At 39.5% G+C, this 20413-nt stretch overlaps 1 protein-coding gene across 2 annotated transcripts; it reads left to right on the top strand.

The window, feature by feature from the left end:
* Window positions 1-114: 114 nt before the first annotated feature.
* zgc:113307 (lumican) lies at window positions 115-12707 on the top strand. Of its 2 annotated transcripts, none has more exons than XM_035905108.2 (5): window positions 115-202; window positions 9460-9791; window positions 9945-10269; window positions 10559-10876; window positions 11914-12707. In XM_035905108.2, exons 1-5 carry the CDS (start codon window positions 178-180, stop codon window positions 12063-12065), a joined length of 1152 nt encoding a protein of 383 aa, XP_035761001.2. In that variant the 5' UTR covers window positions 115-177; the 3' UTR covers window positions 12066-12707. The 2 variants fall into 2 exon arrangements, with proteins under 2 accessions (XP_035761001.2, XP_006784447.2); XM_006784384.3 differs by lacking the exon at window positions 115-202 and adding an exon at window positions 6439-6593.
* The last annotated feature ends 7706 nt before the right edge of the window (window positions 12708-20413 follow it).

The raw sequence follows: 20413 nt of genomic DNA, 5'->3' as shown, positions 1-20413 counted from the left end.
ACTCACCAGCCAACTTCAATGTGTAATTTGGAATAATGAAAAGTTGGATAATTGGTTTCTTTTTTTCTTCTTGCTGCTTTTTTTAGGTCATCATTACAGCTGGAATAACTCAAAGCAAGCATACCTTTATCAGCACACACTTGCGGGAGGTTTTATTGTGATCTGTGTGGGGAAACGATGCAGAGAAAGAAGTACAGCACAGGTCAGTTTTGTTGTAATAGTACACGGTAAAAACCTTGTTACGCCTTGCATGTGCTTGTTTCTTTCGTAGTTGCTTCAATGTGCTGACAAGTGTTTTTCCTGTGTTGTGTTGTAACGTGTAAGGCGTTGGTTTAAACATTATTAAACATAATAAGATAACCTTAAGACAGAACCTAGATGCCCTTCGACCTACATAAGTTTTGTTTAATTTTTTATTTTTTTTTACATGGGTGGACCCAACTCTTTCTAGTCTACAACAAGCTTACATCTTGTAAAGGGTTAAATGAAACCATGTGTGACAGTCTCTTTATGTTGTCTGTCTGGTTTCAGTGTGGGCCTCTTCCTGCTTCTCTATGTTCTCCAACTCAGCGTCCATAAGAACCAGTGTTTCTACTCATTTTCTGCCCTCTCCACATCTTTTCAATCATTGGTTTTTCTGAACTTTTATCTCTTCTTTCTATCCCGCTTTTTCTCTCCTCCTTTGATGTAAGCTTGGAAGATCTATAATTTTTCGCTAAAATATTATATTTACACATGCTGATGAAATCTCTGAGCTTTAACTGTATGCAGGGAAAGATTTTTTGGAAACACATGAAAATATAAACAGTTAGGTCCAAAATTTTTTGGGAGAAAGACAAAATATCTGTAGTTTTGCCTCTGCACACCACCACACTGGATCGCACAGTCAATGTGTAATTAAAGTTCAAACTTTCAGTTTTACTTTGAAGGGTTTTTCAGATGATTTGCATGAACTTTTTTCTTGCAGCTTGCTTCAGGTCATTATCCATTTGCACTGTGGAGCTCTGTCCAATCAGTTTTGCAGAATTTGACCGAATCTGAGTTGAGAGTATAGCGTTGTATACTTCAAAATTATTCTGCTGCTTATATTAGCAGTCACATCAGCAATAAAAACTAGTGACCCGGTTCCATTGGTAGCTATATCGACGTTATAACGCTGCCTCCGCCATGTTTGACACATGTGGTATGATTTGGGTGATGAGCTATTATTTCCTTCTTCAGATTTTTCTCCTTCCATCATTCTGATAATGATCTTATTCATAGTCTCATCTGTCTATAGATTTGTTTGCAGAGCTATGCTGACTCATTTAGATGTTTTCTAGAAACATATAATCTGGCCTTCGTGTTCATGGGTGGAACCAGTGATTTGTTGTAACGACAGACGTAAATTGACTAAGCAGGTTGTCATGAGAGCGAGCAACCGCCACAAATGCAACAAGTCAAGGAATAAGCTTTGTTTTGTATCACATCTAACATAGCAACTCTTGAACAATCTGTACATGTTGTCACATTCAGTCTGACTCTTTTTAAGTCAACATATTTCCCAAAATGATAATTTTGCAATCCATTTACGTAGCTTTTAGAGACTCATTTAGACTCTGTCGGCTGTTCTTCCCGTGGCCGTTGCATCCGACATCTGACAGTAAAAAGCTTTATGCATCAAAAAAAGGGAAGAAAAGGGTGACCAGATGTCCACATTGCATTACATCTAAGCCAAAAGTTACTTCCCTCTTTCTTTTTTGTCTGCAGGCATCCACAGACAGATGTAGCATTGGCAAAATGTTTAAGCAGTCATATTTGTTCCTGTAAAATGTTTTAGTTATTTATTTGATTTTAAATATTTCTCTTAAAACATCTGAAGAGTTGTGTTCAACACCTGTGAAGTGAACCAAGAGACTGACAATTAACAGTCAAACCCTAACATGAGGTTATGAGGTTAATAACTCTTGAAATACTGAAATATGCTTTTATGAGATTGTTAGGCAGATAAAGTTGTGTGACTTTTGTGTGCATGCGTGAGACGAGGATAACCTTTCTGTCCCACATTCTCAAGGTTACCAGCAGCTACCCTTGAAAGTGAGGGAAATGACTCAAGGTCTTCAAAGTAAAAGTGTAATCTGGACTTTGAGGAGCCGCAAACATGTCCAACCCCCACCCATGTCCCCCCGTCCCCAAACTGGGTCATGAGCGGCACTGAGCTAGAACCTAACCTTTCTAGCGCAGACTGTGAACTCTTCACAGGAATGCCTGCTAATTTCTTCTTGTGCAAAAAACCAAAGAAATACCAAGAAACCAAAACACTGACAAAGAGAGATCAGACAAGCCAAACGCCAGGCAGAAGTAACTGCAAAAATACACATGGACAACACACCAACTTTTATCTCCAGCATGAAGTCAAACAGGAAAAAAGCACTTTGTTTGCAGCACGTTGCTTAAAATGAGCCAAAGTGCTCCGTTACATATGTATGGCAGTCAGATGTTCTCTCCGCTGGCTGAGGTAGAGATTCATGCAGCCCTCATAAATTTTCACTAATTAAAAAAAAGCCTGTGTTTAACTGATAAGTAAGACGTGATGTTAGGGTTGTGTATTACTTGCTGCTGAAAAAGAAAGTATGGAAGAAGATAATAAAACAATAGAGACGACAAAAGATTCACTACAGAATACACTGCTACTTGTGATGCATTTTTTTTCTTAAACTGCATAGTTTGCACATCTCTGTGTTTCTCATTTCCTGGACGCTAACCTTAACCTTTACATGCTTTACCTCATCCCTAATGACACACACACTCACACGAGCAGCATTAATAGCTCTTCTCAAGCATCCCTGATCTCCTCACTCCTTCACTCCGCTCCAAATATAGCTGCTTCTAACTTGTCCTCCACACAGTTCTAAATGCTGCATAAAATAATAACTGAAGGAAATTTACACTTAATAAAAATACTCTCAATTTCAAGGTGCTATGGTCTACTTGAACAAAGGGACTCCTTAAGGTAACTTGAACCATGGCACCCTAGGGCACAGGGGCAGCAAAACCATGCAATAGAAAGCAGATGTATACACACACATACACACATATAGATACATGCGTGCACACACACTTCCACATAAACCATAAATCACAAACAGATGTTTAAATTTACACCATGTCGGGATCCTCAGCCTTTTCTCATATGGATAAAACACACAGCTCTTTAAGGAAGTATGTTATAATTACGGGCCTGAGCAAAAATAGAAAAAAAAAGAAAAAAAAGAAGAAGAACAAACAAAAAGCATTTAACTTCTTAACATCTTGGCATAATTTGTTTTTCAACCAGTGTTAAATCTTTTTGAGTTACACTGAGAACAGAGGCGTTAGATCTGCACTGAACGGTGTCCTGGTGACTCAGCATAGCTGCCTGCATCTTGGACTCCAGCTGCAACATCTGGAGTCCAACACTGTGCTTTGGCCCATAAACCTGCGGGGAAATTGTAACACTAAAAGAAAGAATATGTCTCCAAAAGAAAGTTATATGTCTTATAAGAACAACCAGGAGTTTTTGCCACATCATCATAATTCATCTGAAGTCTTTCAGTTGGTTATTTTTTTCACATTGCTAATAAATCACATCTTTCAAATGGGCCTATATTTGATTTAGTGGAATTAATGCGGTATGTGTGCTTTTGATATGTGAGGAAAGAGAGCCCTCTAGTGTAAGTGATAGGAAATTTAAGGATGTGTTCAGGAAGCTGTTGAAGACAATCCAAGAGAAAGGTGAGAAAGAGGAAAGCAGAATCACAACTTCCAGCTCAAACTATGCTCTGGTCAGCTGATAACACTTTTAAAATAAACATGTAAAGCAGACAGTGTTAAAAAAAACAAGGTTAAAAAACATTATGAGTTTAGAATGAACAAAGTGAAAATGTTCAAAAAACATCAGTCACAGTGTTGTATTGTACATTCAGTCCCCTTGAGACTTACGCAGACATGGTAACGTACATTTACTCACAAACAGGACAGTAGCTGGCAGGGACAAAAGACGATGACTCATTAATGAGGAAATTGAACAAGAAACTTCCAGTGATTCACACTTCTACGATGACATTATACCTTTTGTCAGTGGTTTCATAAATAATCGTGTAATGATCCTACTGTAAACAACAGACAACTGTTGATCTGACTGTCTCATTGCATCACATCATAAAAAACTGTGATACAGTCTGAATAATAGTGATAGTAACAATGATAATAATAATAATCTAGGATAATGATGAATAATGTGTGACATTATTTGTATCTAGTTTAAGAGCACTTCATTAAGCAAGGTGAAATTTCAAAACACTTACTATTTAATCTTATTAAATCCATTGTCAGTACTTAAAAATACTCACAGGAATCCTTAAAATATAATGAGTGTAAATGGAAATGTGAGCATTTCTACTATTCTAAAAGAAAGGAGATTTAAAAAAATATGCTGAATTTGTGTTTTTTATTGGGGGGGGGGGGTTGCTCTTTGCACTGTGATTACACAGTGTTAATGTCACAGTTTGGCAGTGTGGAAGGCAGGAAGTGGACCCCAGTGCAGGACTTAGAAGATAAGACTTCGAACTCAGCTTTACTTTACAAAAGACTCTAGGAGAAAAACACAGGGAGCACGGTGCAAGGAAACACAGTACCATGTGGAGAACACACAACAACAAACAGACAAGACTCAGACAATAAATACACACCAGGTAATTAGGAAGATGGGAAACACCAGGGAACACAGCTGGAACTCATTGGGGAAGCAAGACAAGGGAAGCAAAATTACACACATGGCACAAGAGACGAGAGACTAACAAAATAAAACAGGAAATAAATAAACACAGATTCACAGATTCAAAGACTTGACAAGAAGGCACGGGGGACGCTGGAGAAGCATGAAAACTGAAACAAGAGATAGAATACAAACTCAAACACAAAGACACAGAGGAAATGAAAAAATGAAACAGCGAGGGAGACATAGCTGAACGGGAGACAAGACTGCTTCGACACAGGAAAACAGAAGGACCAGATAGGGGAATATGGAAAGACAAAGGACAAATGCTGATGTCACTGGGACACCAAGGAACACAGAAGGGAACTAACTAGAACCAACCTGCATGTCAAAAGTAACAAAAATGACAAGAACAGAAATCCGAGGAATAAACTAAATTCATAAAGAGCTGCAAACAAGATTTTTAAACTTTAAAACACAGTGAATAAAATTAAAGCCACCACTCAATAGTAAATACATATCAACATTAACAGGGACAAATAGTGAAACACTAATGACTAGCTAAATATAAAAACAAATTAAAGGCAATAAAGAATAAAGGTGAATATAGGTAGGTGAACATTGGTAATCCACAAAATGCGATCGAAACATTAACTGCAGAAAACTTAGAACCCAGGGTTTTATAATATCGCATTCAAAATCACCTCCTCGTGCACCATTTTCAGCAGAGTTTCTCCTCTGAGGTGTGTCAAAATGTAATCCTTCATCTTCAGTGGAAGTCGTAAGGAGGCAAAACTGATCGTGCTTGTGCGGCTCTGGTCTTTTCAGAGCAGCTGCGTGGCAGACACTTCCGATTATAGATAGTTTCTGCTGAGTGCAGAGTGAACGTGGACGGTCGTATTCCTACCTAGCGTCATTTCCACTGGTCTTATTGTAATTTATAGTTAATAAAAGCTTACAATGGTGTGACCGGAATGAACACTTAAAATCTGTTACACTTGTCCACACGGTCAAAATAAAGTTTGGATGAGGTGTTTTTGGTTAAAGAACATGTTCTTGTAATTCTCCATGGTTAAAGTGAAACGATCCATCCCCTCTAATACATTTTGAAGCCCACACGAAGGATTGTGATTCTCCGTGGTTTATCCTAGAGGGAGCTCTTTGCATGATGTGATCAGGAGATCATTTTGCCTGCTTCTTCCCCACTGCCTCTTCTCTCGCAGCACAGCAGTAATATTTTGCAGGAAAGGAATGTGGGATCGTTTTCTTCTCTTTTGGTCAGCTGTTTTCAAGAAGCTCTTTCCTTCAAACACACACACATTTACACACACGCGCGCATAGGCACACACAGAATGGTCTCTTTGGCTCCCCAGGTACTTTGTAGCTTAATTGCCTCTAGACAGATCACATACTGTACCCCCACCACACACACACACACACACACACACGCGCGCACACACACACAAACACTCTCTTTCGAGGAACAATAACATATACAATTTGCATGCTGATCAATTCAAATCCAGTTTCCTCTCATTTCCCCCCTCCTTGTGCTTCTTTAGCGAACCTTCTCAGATCTTTTTGTGCGTCTCTGCAGGCAAACACTTTTCCACCAAATGTACCGCTGTTACTGCGGGCTAATACAAGAGGAATGGAAGAAGTGAGTGAGGGAAGTTTATGAAGGAGGTCTGGTAGCGTTTGAAGCAGAGGAATGTGTCAGACGGGGCATATGCCGCCGGTAGCCTGAAAACATATACACATGCACACATCCCGACACACACTTATTCAAAGATCCCAAGGGTTTCATCACTGAGGATTTAGGACAACCTGTCTCCGTTTGTATCTCCTAAACAAACAGGTAAGTTTGTGGTTAGTTTCTAGTTTACCCCCATTTCCTCTTTCTGCATTGAAGGCAAAACTGGAAATGATGAAAATCAGACTGTGTGTTTGTTTAGTTACTGTAAATCTCTTGGCAATGCTGCACTGTAAGACTCTAAGGGTGGAATGCAAATGCAACATTGCAACCATGCAGATCAAGTCAAACTTCCTGATGTTGCAAACATTTCTTACAAATTGCTATCTTATACGGTAACTTGATGTGTAATTGCGCATGCATGTGTAGGTGTGTCTGCATGTGTGTGTGTGTGTGTGTGTGTGTGTGTGTGTGTGTGTTTGTCCTCTTGTGCACTTTATGTGAAGGTAGGAAAATTTATTCTTCTGTCTCAGATTCAATCAGTTTGAATTCGAAGAAATGTGCAAGCAAAAGCAACAATCTGCACACGCGGCGACTGAAAACCGTGTCACATACTTTTTCATTCATTTTATTCTATTTTACTTTATTTCATCCTGCAAGAAAAATATTCACACAGAAATTTATGTTTAACTTTTGAAGCTTCAGTTGGATAAAAGTAATTCATTTTCACATTGAACAGTTTAGTAATCAGAGATTGAGTACAAGTACAGACGCATGCATTAAAAGATACTTTTACTCCAGCAGAAGCACTGATTGAGCTTCTTTACTCAAATAAAATTGAAAAAGTACTGGCTTTGAAATGTAATCAAAGTACATTAAAGTAGTTAAGGATGAGGATATTTCTGCCAGCTATTTTTTACGAAGGAAACTGAAGCTCCTGCTGTATAAGGATAATAATAAAATGATATTATTAAATAGGAATTCAAACTTTATTTCAACCTAACTTTTAATTCTAATGAATGTGCTTAAACACTAGCTCTGTTTGCTCTTGCCTTCATTGTAGATGGGTGACTTTGCCTTCACGTGTAAACAGAAAAATGAGTAAAGTCAAGAGTTAAAGTGGGATTCAGTGGGTGTGGGAACCCTAAGCTAAGTTGCAGTGGTGCAACCTGAGAAAACAATCATTTAGAAACAAATCACAATAATTCATGTTGTGATCTCCAGTAGAATTTCTTTGTGTGCAGGCTGTGATTAGCTTAGTGTTGCTGCTACTTTTTGTGGATTTACACAACCGAGTTCATCAAGATATCAGCAGATGTTTCACAAACTATTGTGGCTGATTTCCAACCCTAGATGCTACAAAACTGATGTAAAGGTGAAAATTAGTGAGTTAATTTCATCAGTTCAATTTACTGTTTACTACCCTTGTTATACCCTAACACTGACCATGAACACCACGGCTGCTCTGCACCAGTCCAACACAATGCATCACTAACCAGCGTAGCCTGCACTAAACTGCCCAGTGTGTTCATGCAACCTTTAAATAACACAAAATATAGATCAAATTTTCTGATGTTTGTTGAGTTGATAGAAAAATTACGTTTCAAAAAAACTGCCATGTTACTCCATTTATGCTCCTTGATCTTAAGTGAGGCTCATGATACTGAGGTACTGTGATCACAGCATATAAATATCAACACCAGTTATGCTGTCTAGATCATTCCGACCCACATTATCCCCCGAATACAGTGCTGTAAAAGATGCATAAATTATGTTGTTGTTTTTTTTTGGGGGGGGGGGGGGGGGGGGGGGGGTTTGGGTTTTTTTTTCCCCATTTCTTCATATGCAATAATCACCTGTGAAGGATACCAACAGTAGAGATATTTCTGTTACAAACGAAATGAAAGTAAAAAGGTGTCAGAAAAACAAATACTCCAGTAAAACACAGATACCTAAATTCTTAAGTACGTGAACAAGTATTGGTATTTCATTCATTCCATGTCCAAGTCTTTTTAAAGAAACACTCAGGAAGTTTACACTCACACACTTCTATTAATTTGGTGAATTTAAGAGAGACAGAACAAGATTAAACATGAACTGTCACACCAGTGGCTCCTTGAGGCTCTTCATAAAAACAGTGCAGTTTAGGAAGTAATGTTCACATCACATCCCGATTTGACCTTGCAGTAGTTGGAGAACTTCCAAAAATCTCAAGAGCTACATGTCAGACTTAGTATGTGAAATGTTAAAGTTCATGACTGCAAAATTTAAAAAAAAAAAAAAATAATAAAAAAAAAAAACCACTGAACAAGGTTTCTTTGGAAGGGATTTATGCAACAATGTCATTTTGACAGACAGAACCAACGTGTTGTTTAGCCATAAAGTCCACCACTGCATGCAGCAAAAACCAGACACAGCATATCAGCACAAACACCTCATGAAGGGTTTATGATGTGGACTTGTTTTGCAACCACAGTAATTGGGCACCTAGCAAACATGAGACCATCTGTCCGACAGCTAAGGCCTGGCCCAAATTGGGTCATTTAACAGGACGATGATCCAAAGCACACCAACAAATCTACAACAGAACACCCAAAATAGAAAAGAACCAAAGTGTTGCAATGGTGCAGTAAAAGTCCAGACCTCAGCTTGAAATGCTGCAGCAGGACCTTAGTGAACTGAAGCAGCACTGTAAACAACACTGTGAGAGACTCATGAGGTCATACAGAAAATGCTACTGATTCATGGAGTGTGCTCAGTTTTTCAGGTTACTTCATAGAGTCCTTTGAAAACTTTCTTTTTCACATGATTGTGAAAAAAAAAGATGCTTCGGAGCTTATATAGTTGAAGCTCCTCCTCCTATAATCTATGATGGAGCTCTTATGCCTGGTAGACCATTCAAAATTAACACTTACATGTTTGGCTTATGGACATATTGTTGCTTTCTAAGTAGTTGTACAGATCATGACTTGTAAAACTACTTGTCAAATCTATGATGGTGTTCAGGTTTTTCTTAATGTTTCATTTACAGCATCACAGATCCCCCCAGCCATGTCCATGGTTCTTTTGTGCTCTGGCCTCCTGTTTCTGTTGAGTGGTTTTCAGTCTGCTTCAGCCACATTTGTAGCTGATATGGACTATGGAGGCATTCCTCTGTGGATTAACCGCCTGCTAGGTGAGCCCAGTGTGCTGAGTCTGCAGGGGCGAATGGATCCAGCCTGGTTCCGAGCTAATAATCTGCAGCTCTGCCCTGAAGAGTGTGACTGCCCCATCCAGTGGCCCACAGCGCTCTATTGTGACCAGAGAGCCTTAGCACACATCCCTGACAGCCTGCCCGACAGAACTCAATACCTGTTTTTACAGGTAGGACAAACACTGTGTGCATGTGTTATCTTAAAGTGGTCTAGTGGAAACCAACTGAGGTTTCACCTCAGTTTCCACTACAATATATTCTATATGCTTTTCATCAGTGTTAAATGACAAAATTCCTCAGGTAGTGAATTGTATTCTTATCAGGGCAACAACATCTCAACCCTGTCCTCCTCCGTGCTGGCCAACGTTACTGGGCTTCGATGGCTCATTCTGGACAACAACCAACTGGAGAGCGACAAGCTGACGCAGGACTCTTTGCAGAGCCAGACCCAGCTGTGGTACTTCTTTGCTAACCACAACCACCTGAGTTCAGTGCCCAGTGCTTTACCAGCTGGACTCAAACAGCTGCGACTGGCCTACAACCAAATCAGCAGCATCAACCCAGAAGCTTTCCAGAACTTGCATAGCCTGACACTGCTGCTGCTGCAGGGAAACAGACTGAATACCATCACAGAGGGAGACCTCAGAGGTAGCGTAATGTGTCATTTCCTTTTGTTTGTTCATGCACAATTTACTTTAAACACGTATGGCTGGAAAATAAGAGAGAGCTCAGCCTGATACTGCTGACAAAAAAACAAACAGAAAAACAACTCGGTGATTAAAAAAAATTGTATTGTACCTAAACACTGCCAGGAAAGATAAGAATATTTTTACATGTTTGTTCATCTCAATAGGAAATGTTTTGTCCTAAAAACTATTTCAGCATTGGTGTTAAGTTTTGCATGTTTGTGTGTGTGTGCATCACTTGTGTCATGTAGGTCTGGTCAGTCTGAACCTGTTGGACCTCAGCGGGAATTCATTTGCAACCATTCCCAGGCACTTACCTTCCTCCGTCGAGCAGCTCTATGTGTCAAACAACTCTCTCACTGGACTGGATGAGGACAGTTTTGAGGGATTTCTCAACCTTAAGTATCTACGCCTAAGTCACTGTGGCCTGCAGAACCGCGGGGTGCACTCGCAGGTCTTTAACCACTCCAGCTTGGTGGAGCTGGACCTTTCATATAACAAACTCACTGCTATTCCCACAGTCCCCACCACCCTCCAGTACCTCTACCTGGAGGCCAATAAAATACAAGGTGAGGACTATATGTTCAGCAAAGCATGCACAGACATTGTAGAGATGTTACTGACTTCACGTCTCCTAATATTTCATACATGTTACCATTCAACAAGACAAAGCCCTGCTGTAATAGAGAAGAAATGTGGAAAGCTTTCACAGCCCATCCCATTTAAAAATGGGCGGCTCTCCTTGCTGTATGCAGACATGGGAGGGGCCGGGTTTGGATGGTGAGGCAAGTATGAAGGCAGAAGAGGGACAGAAGGAGAGACAAGGAAAGAAAAGGAGTGAAAGGAGAGTGGAGGTAAGAATAGACGAGGGGATATTAATTGGTTAGACGTGTGGAAAGTGGAGCTAGTGAAAAAAAAAGTGAGGGGAGTGGTATGACAACATCTGTGATGGATTCGAAGGTAAGAGTGCCAGATGAGCCAGAAGCACACGCTGTTCCCCTCTTCAGTCTCCGCTTTCCCCTCTCTCCGTCTGCTCCCCATCAGTTTGATTTTTTTGACTTTTCAGCCAAAACCTGACTCACATGACCATTTAGCGGCAGAGAACTGGCACGCAGTTTTGGTTCAGGCGTTCAAGTTTGCTCTCATTTCTGAATGTGTGATGCAGCAGACAGTGGGGCTGTGTACCAGCGAGACAGACAGACAGCAAAGTACTTCCACAATAACATACACCTCATCGTCTAGCAAGCAGCCTGACTGCTACTGCAGTCTTTGGCTGCCAAGGCGCACGCTCTGGCCTGAAAGACTTTTTACTACTGAAATGGCTCAGAGAAATATGAAGAGGGTGTTGTGGTTTCCTCTGTCTACATCTTTACTGCAGCACCTGTAAGATGGTAAATGCAGACTCTATGGGAAGACGACGGATTTCTGCACAGTTCAACTTTGATCTCTGAACGTGACAAACACGTGGCACATGGTGTAAAACTAGAGCTCTCCAGACTGGCTTGGTACCTATAATGTCATGGCGAGACAGCATTAATCACATGGTTGTGACTCTGGTGAATAGAGATTGTGAAAATAAAAATACCTTTCTGTCTGTTCACCACAGAGTTCAATGTGACCAGTTTCTGCAGAGAGGTGGGACCTCAGTCTTACTCCAAGATGAAGTTTCTACGATTGGATGGAAACAAAATATCCTACCATCAGCTGCCTCCTGACTGGGTGTTCTGCCTGCGAGTGCTTCAACGCATTTACGTCTGACTCCACTTTTTGAACACAAAACCAACACAGGGGTGCTCTATGTAACTGTCAACCCATCAAACCTCCAGCCACGACTCAGCATTTCAATATCCGTAATGTGAACTCTAACAGCCCAGCTTTAAAGCTTAAAACCAGAGAAGAGTCTGATTATGTGTTCAAATATGTAGATACGCAGCCAGGTGGTGGTGGTTAGAGGAAAACTGAGCTTCAAAAGCTAGCAAAGCTTGAACTTAACCCTAAACCAGTGTTATTTATTGGTAATGACAGAGGTTCTGATCAAACCCTTTCTTATACTGCCACTGCAGCCTCGTGGCTTTCTCTCTTTTCCAAGTTCTGCATCATCAGGTTTTAAACATCTGTGTGTTATTAGTGAATAGGAACAGTGACAACCCATCTCATTTTTGAGTTTACTGAACGATGTGCTCTGGTTAAACTGAGCTGCCCTTGGGCAAAGGAAGCATGTATGAATGGCAAAATTCAGTAGCTTTCCCAGGAGCGGATCTGACTCAGTTAGCTGCACCCTGTTTAACAGCCACACCAGTCTACATGTGGAGCTGGGTGGAAAATGAACATGACCTGAAGCATGCTTTGAAGACATTGTAAACCTCTTTATTGTTAGATTCTTTAAGTCAACAACTGATTCCCATGATAAATAAAATAAAACAAAAATATACATATACATCACATGCGTACCTGTCTTTTTTGAAATAAACAAGCAAAAAATAAAAACTCAGTATGTATAAAATTTGTGATTTAATTTTCATGCAGCTACATCATGTCAGCAATGTAATAACTGCAAACTGTCTATTTAAACTTTTCAATCTCCCCACAGTGATGTCAGACCTAATAAAGCCTAATGAGGAAAACACAGAATACAAATGCAGTGAAGACCACTGTCCTGTGGCTGTGGCTCGATACCTCGAAAGTACTTATTGCAATTAGACTGCCACTTGTGCACAACATTTCTGCACTCTGTTGTCATTTCCCTGTTTATTATGCGTCTAATCAGCTGATCAGAGCTGGTGGTGGTGAATAACCTTGACTGGCATAGATTTCAGTGAGGCAAAAGAAAAGATGTAAAGATGCCGATAGGTGTAAAACTAGTGTCTCGAGGTAGCTGGTGTTCTATTTGCACTGACAAAGTGGGTGCAATAATACTTTTCATTTTCTAGTTCTGTCACCGACTGCAGTGAATACTGAGAACTGTGTGGGAGTTACATTTGTAAAGATAAACACAAGGCCATCGACTCAAATCAGCACTGAATGTATGTATAATTGCGATTTTGGTATTTCCCCAGTGAATTATATACTGCTGAGTAGTATCAAATATTAATACAACTATTACTAATAATCTAAGATAAGTATTTTCTAATAAGAGTCAGGTAGAACTCTCATAATCGTAATTTCCTTCATTTTCCAATCATTGTGAGACAGATCATTTCTGAGATAGGTGCATCATCAGTTTAAGAAAATTCTATTTAATTCGGTAAAATAAGCGGGAAAGATTCGCTTAGCATAAGCAAAGATTTGAAAACCTGAACTAAATTTGACCAAAAAACAAAAACAGCACATGACATGATTTCTTTAAGTGAATAAAAGGAACGTTTAATCATTATTAAAGTTTATAATACTTAAATACAGATACTCAGAACTTTAAAAACAGTACTTGGGTTTGTCTTTTTCTCACTAAATCCACTACCATATTTTCCCAGTGATGCAATTTCTTCCAAACGCTGCATGTTTTTGATGGTCTGAACATACTTGTCCAATGTCTGGACCCATTTTTACCAGAGTCAGGAGTCACTCACACAGACTTCCTTTGAGGGATGAGCATCAACCATAAAAGAGTGTACAAATTTGTTCCAGTGACAACCAGCCGGCAGTCTGCTGGCTATGTATGAAGTCATGGTGGAAGGAGACAAAGTGAAGGAAAAAGCTTGCTGGTTCTGTGTTGCTGTTGAGGGACTGTAAACACAATACAAACCACATCATGCTGTCTTAAAGTAACAGTTTGACATTTTCAGAAACGTGCTTGATCACCACTTATTTTGAGTAACAGTCTTTTCAGAGCTGTGCTAATAGTTTCCACTTGTTTCCCTTGTTTTTGCTTCGTAGTTCATCAACATATTTAAAGTGACATCAGTCCTCTCATCTTTCTGTTATGAAAAAATGAAAGCGTTATTTCCCCAAATTTTCACATATATACTGTTAACATAGGAGGAGGTCAAATAATCTTACCTTCTGTGAAACTTTAAAGATGTCAGCAGTTCTACAATCAGCAGAAAATATATTGATCTTTTTACCTCTTTTTGTTGTCACAAAAGTTGGGTTTAAACATGTAGGACTTACTATGGCCATACTTGACCCATCCATCTATTGGAAATAAAGCATTATAAAGCATAATATGAATAATACAGTTCGTTGTATCTACAGGTCTTAACTTGAAAGGCAGTCAGAGAGAGCACACCATCACTGAACCCAATAATTGACTGTTCTCTGACATATTCCTTCATACCGCAAAAGTGGTGGGTGATATAAAGAGTTTTTAAGATGTGGTTCTGAGTCTGTGTATCAAAGCTGATTTTGATAGAGATCTTGCCGACGTATCACCTAACTTCATATCTGGCAGCTATGATTAGCTGTGACGAATTTGCTAATGTGCTAATAATAAAGAGTGGAAAATCAGTGTATTGTTAAATATCTTTTTTATGCAATCACTGTGAGTGACTAAAGTGCCTAATGCACTGACAACAGGAATTAAAGGCTTCCTCTTTTGCCCACGCTCCACCTCTCCCTTAAGCTTCTTGCTTGTAACCTGACAAAATGGTATTGTACATACTGCAACCTCCTTGGCAGATGTAATAACATGGTTGCACTAATGACCTATGGAGAGCAACTGCGGTAATAATCTTTACTTTTTTTAGCTTATTTTTTCTGTAAATCACTCGCCCTCCCACACTTAAACCAGACCTCTAATGTATTCCTCATTCTGAACCTTGAAGCATGATGATCATAAATAAGCCATTTGCAATTTAAGGGGAACCACATTTAAAATATGGTGCATGTTTTGTTGGAGTGAGCCATTAATAGTATCTCTATTGTGAGATTGCCAGATACAGAAGAGCTCACTGTGGAGCCAGATGGCACGAGTTAACGCCCTAAAGGCTGCTTGAAACACCACTGAGAGAAGAATCAGCGATTCAGGTGGTGCTGTTGTTGGTGCACTGACTGCAAGTCACTGACGTGGTAACTGTCCTTCACTGCAAAATAATGTGTAACTTTTCCCTTTTCTACTTCCAGACTCACTGATTTGCTCAAAAGATGACCTAAACAAAGTGGAAAGATTGCAAAATGGATCTGGAAAAATACAAAGGCAGCTCTGTGTATTCATTTTTTTTGTTTCATGTTTGAATAAGTATTAAATTTTGTAAAGAGACTGAAAGCTCATGTTAGTTTAGACTTTATTCATAGTCAGGAGTATTATCTTTACAGCAGAACAAAACTCTGGCTGGTAAAATCGTTAAGGCTCTCACCATTCCTCTCCTCTGAACTAAACTGTGCCTTGGAAACCACCAGTCAAAACAATCTGCTATGAAGTTCCCTGTGGTGTCATAACAGCAACATAAAGAACTGCAGAGCTCAGGACGCTTCACATATCACATCCCCCTGCCCGCAAAACTGTCCCGTCAGGTGTTGGAAAAACTCGCCTCTTTGAATCTCCGATTTAATTCACTGCCGTCAATGATCTGTTTTACCATCGCAAATATTTCTGGATGGTTCCCAGCTGCTTCCTGATCTGTTCTCCTTCTTGATTTTGAGCTGCTAAGAAAAATATGTTAATGTAGGAACAGACTCCGAAGCCTTGGAGCAAGATTTCTCAAAGTGCTACAGAGTTTTATGACATTGTTTGTGTTGATTTTATAGTCACAGATTTTTCTGTATTAGTTCATTGTCACTGGCTCTAACCCATATTACACCACATTCTCAGTGCCAAACAACAGAGAGACAGATGGCAACTGAACACCGGAAGTATTTGAGAAATTAGCACCAAAAACGCGCACTTCTCCCTCCCGTATTTGGCCGAGGAGTGTGAATATTGAACTTGAGTCATCGGACTCCACAGTCAAAAACTCAAATAAATGACAGTGTTGCATCAAGTGTGCAGGAAGTGTGATAACGGGGCTTTTTGCTAATGTGTGAGCAATGTAGAAACTAATGTTATCTCTAATTGTTATTTGTTGTTGCGGTGAAACTGTGGGTAGAAATGGCAATGCATTGGCGCAGGATGTAGTCTTGCTACCTCAGATAATATTTAAACACTTGCTGTGTTGTAGCTGACAGCTCAGACCACAGTTCATTGCACGCCATTGCTATTATGGTTAACTGAAACTAAACTAAAAATAAGATTAGATAGATAGATATGAAATACCATTTTAGCTCAATTTTGAAAATGCAAAACGCTTAAACTACTTAAACAAATCAATAAAAATGTCTCACTGATGAAGGTTTCATGGACGTCTCTTGCAAACAGAGTTATCTGCTTTTGAAAAAGTTCAGTGTTTTTATTGTAATGCCTGTACTGAGTTTCTAAAATATTGCCTCTGGCATATGCCCTCCATCCAATAATAAATAAAAAGACTAAAACTCATGCTGATAGTGATGAAAATGAGCTAAAAGCTTCTCCTGTAGCTGTGTCCACATCTACAACTGAATGAGGAAAGAAGAGAAGCTATGGGTTATTTAAATGCCAGTTTAACATAGTTGACTAAGTTATAGTGCCATGCCACGGTGCATTCAGAAAGCAGCACATCAGTAAGGTTAAATACTCACTGGGCCATTAGTTCTGGCTTATGAATGACTTTCCAGTTCATCTGAAAGATCTTGGGGTAAGTTACAAATCCTGTCACATGTTCTTCTACTTGTTTCACAGCTCTTCCCTGTTTGTCTTGTCTTCACAGTGAGGGGATGCTTTGGAGAAGTAAATTAACCCCACATTTAATTGGAAAAAGCCAGAGATTGGTGGCAATGAATTAACCGCATTGTTACCAAAATATCAGCATCTCTGTCTTTATTTATCTTCAAGGTAAAAGACTGGCTGACTTGTGTGTCCATAGCTGCGCTGCAGGTTGTGTGTGAAGTACTTGCAGGATAGTGAATTGGGTAATTGTGTCACTGCCCACAATTCCCCCATAAAGCCACTTTTCCTTAAATCTGTGTTAAACAGTTAAGGAAAAATCGTGAATGTGCTCATGTGCCAGCCCCCTATAGTGACTAATAGAGTAATTATATATAAAGCTGATGGGAACCGCCCAGCTGTGTGAAGAGTCTGTTGCTAGGCACAGATGTTAGCTTGGAATCCAGTGCAGACTTGCATGGGTCTTGTGGCTTTGGCGAGATGACTGAGGAAGCCGTTAGTTACATTTACAGGCCTGTTTACAAGCAGGACTAAGACCTCCAGCCCTCTCATTACACAAAGACACACACACATAAAACTGCACACAGATGCTGATTGTGCTGTCTTGTCCTTCCTTAAAGAGTCCCTCCTATTGCATTTAGCGCAGTAAGAATTTCTTCTGTTACTTATGGCAGCAATTACCTTTTACTGAGACACTTTCACAAATAGGAATGGCCAAAAGCTTACAGTAATGAGCCTCAGGAAAATGGAGGGAAATGCATAATGTTCATAAAGTTTCTGTTAGTGAGCCTGGAAGCTTCAGCCAAAGAAATGAGTAATAGCACATTGCTCGAACAAATGCCAAATTTGAATTTTAGTCTCAGCGTATTTTATTTATTTGTTTTGTTTTTAAGATGCTTCAGAAAAATGAGTGATCTATTGATTTATTGCATTTATACTGATCAGAGTCCTCAGAGTTGTCATATTACTGAAAGGTATTGTTTATAACTCGGGGTCCTGAGGTTTTCTCACAATCCCTACGCCTGTCTGAGACCCATGTTTAGTAATGCAGTACAACTCAGATTAAACTTAGCAATTGTGGTTTTCCTGTTTATTTACCTAAATGAGACTTTCATTATCGTCTTGACTAAACATTACGGGAGACAGTAGGTGGAATGGGGGTTGAGGTTGCTTTGTCTGAGTGGGTAAAGGTGTTAAATGTGAGGTTTAGGGTCCAGGTTGAATATGATATACGTGTGTTATGTGTGAGCAGAGTTTGAACTCTTATGGGAAGTGTATCAGACATTCCTCGTTTAACCTACGCAGCCTCATATGTGAAACACGTGCAACGTACCCAACACAGTAAGGCCATGTGCAAACATGCAGATTGCTCTAGCACCGGTATCACACTTACACTTCATAAACACTTTTTTAATCTAAAAGAATCCATCTGTGATTCAAAATTGGTGTCAAATGCAGATCTTAAGCATGTTCATGCCAGCCCACAAGTTCAAGCAGAGCAAGCGTCCAAGCAATGACAGCTGTGTCAAGCTTTAGATTTCTTAGCATGTTGAGACAGTGTGCATAATGTTAGTCAGTGTGAAGGCTACCGATGCACAATGTCAGGATCAGCTTTCACAATGTTGTTGCTTTAACACACGCCAGCTAGAAAGACATAAGCGACACTAACAGCAGCTTGATTAGCTGTCATTTCAGCCTGCTTAGAAACGCTCATTAGTCAGAATATGAGAAACCTGCTTCCATCTATCTCTGTCTCATAAGACAGGCAATTCTTAGTAATCCTCCACAGTTTACAATCTAAACTGCACGTGTAGGAATGAAAAGCTCTTACTAGAAAGTAGAGTTTTAGTGCTTTAGAGGAAATAAAGCGCTATTAAAATAATCAGTATATGATAGACACTGACATTTAATTATTCGCTGGGTACTTCTGTTTATCTCAAAAAGTGCTGCGATCAATTATAGAGCACTGAAAAAAATTCACATAAAACCAAAACTAAGTGAAAAAGCAGGGATAAGACTGAATAAGATGCTTGAACTGCAGCTATGGAACAGTGCTGCTTGTTCTTATGAAAGCTGTCACTGGTTTAGCTGAGGAATTTACACACACTCAGCTGTGAATTACACCTGATCAGACCCATGCGTCACGGTGTAAGTACTGTATAGCCACCCTGGCATCACCCACTGGTTTTGTGGAGAATCATTTTGAAACCTCCAATTCAGCAGATCAACCACTACCATCTATACTGTTTGTGTGTGTGTGTGTGTGTGTGTGTGTGTGTGTGTGTGTGTGTGTGTGTGTGTGTGTGTGTGTGTGTGTGTGTGTGTGCTTAAACTGTACATGGTAAATGTAATGATTCTTATATAGTGCTTTTCTACTCCACATGAGCACTCAAAGCCCTTTACACTGCATACCTCATTCACACATTTATACATGCACTTTTTTCTATGCTCGATTACACGAGGACACTGCATGTTCACGCTGTAGCCACTTGTCAAGGCAAACCATAAACATTTTGTAGATATTAACAGAGTTAATAAATTAATCAAGACTTCTATATAACCCCGCTTCTCCTTCTACCACGGCCCAATTGGCAAATTTCTGGTATCGAAGTCTCCAAAGATAGATCGTATTTTAGAGTAATGCTCAAATATTCAAAGAAGCGACACAAACAAAATATTTCAGTCACATTTAAAGAAAAATATCGCTAACACATGACTTACTGATTCAGAATGGGAGTGAACACTGTGAGTTGAAGTCTGACTATGTTTGATTGAGTGCAACGTGATCTTTGATTTGGAAGTCTTAACTGCGCAGGAGGATCCTTTATTTAACGTCATACTTGGGAACCGCTTTTTCTATTAATGGATTATGTACTATGATTCATAGGATAACATAAACCAGATCTGACCTCAATTTTGGGAAATTACTGTGTGACAGCAGCCAAAACATGTCATTTCATGATTTCATATACATTTTGAGATCATGAAATGCTTCATCGGGTGCTTTTGGGACCCACACTCACTGATGGTGCTCAGAGTGTTTTATTTCACTTTTATCGTGACCTTGCAGAATTTGTCCTAACTAGCAATAAAAGACTGAGTTTATCAATAATATAACAAGATTTCTTTTGTGTGCATTTAGGATCCAGCTGATGAACAGCTGCTGGGACTTTATCCTATAGGGTAGACTGCCACTGCACACTTTACTGTTAAAGCCCCAAAGGAAGACACAGAGAGTTCAACGTTTATGACCAAAATCCTTCTTTCATACTTCTATAAACATTACTTTGTTTCAATAACACTGTTTATTTATGAGTAATTAGAAAATAATTTGTGCAATCAGAAAATTATCTAAGAGACGCCAGATTTGTCTTAGCATGAATCCTTTAAAGTCGAACACAGAGACTTCTACAAAACCCCTGTTTTATTATAA

Source organism: Neolamprologus brichardi, chromosome 5 (assembly GCF_056152115.1).
Source record: "Neolamprologus brichardi isolate AB-2024 chromosome 5, ASM5615211v1, whole genome shotgun sequence".
Taxonomy (NCBI): Eukaryota; Metazoa; Chordata; class Actinopteri; order Cichliformes; family Cichlidae; genus Neolamprologus; species Neolamprologus brichardi.
The sequence above is the reverse complement of the archived record's forward strand: the minus strand, read 5'-3'. Positions and strand labels throughout refer to the sequence as shown.

Excerpts from the sequence above, each read along its gene's own strand:
- zgc:113307 (XM_035905108.2), top strand. The coding sequence starts at position 178 with ATGCAGAGAAAGAAGTACAGCACAG. Across the intron at positions 203-9,459 it reads GAGAAAGAAGTACAGCACAG|CATCACAGATCCCCCCAGCC; the intron begins GTCAGTTTTGTT and ends TTTCATTTACAG. Across the intron at positions 10,877-11,913 it reads GGAGGCCAATAAAATACAAG|AGTTCAATGTGACCAGTTTC; the intron begins GTGAGGACTATA and ends TGTTCACCACAG.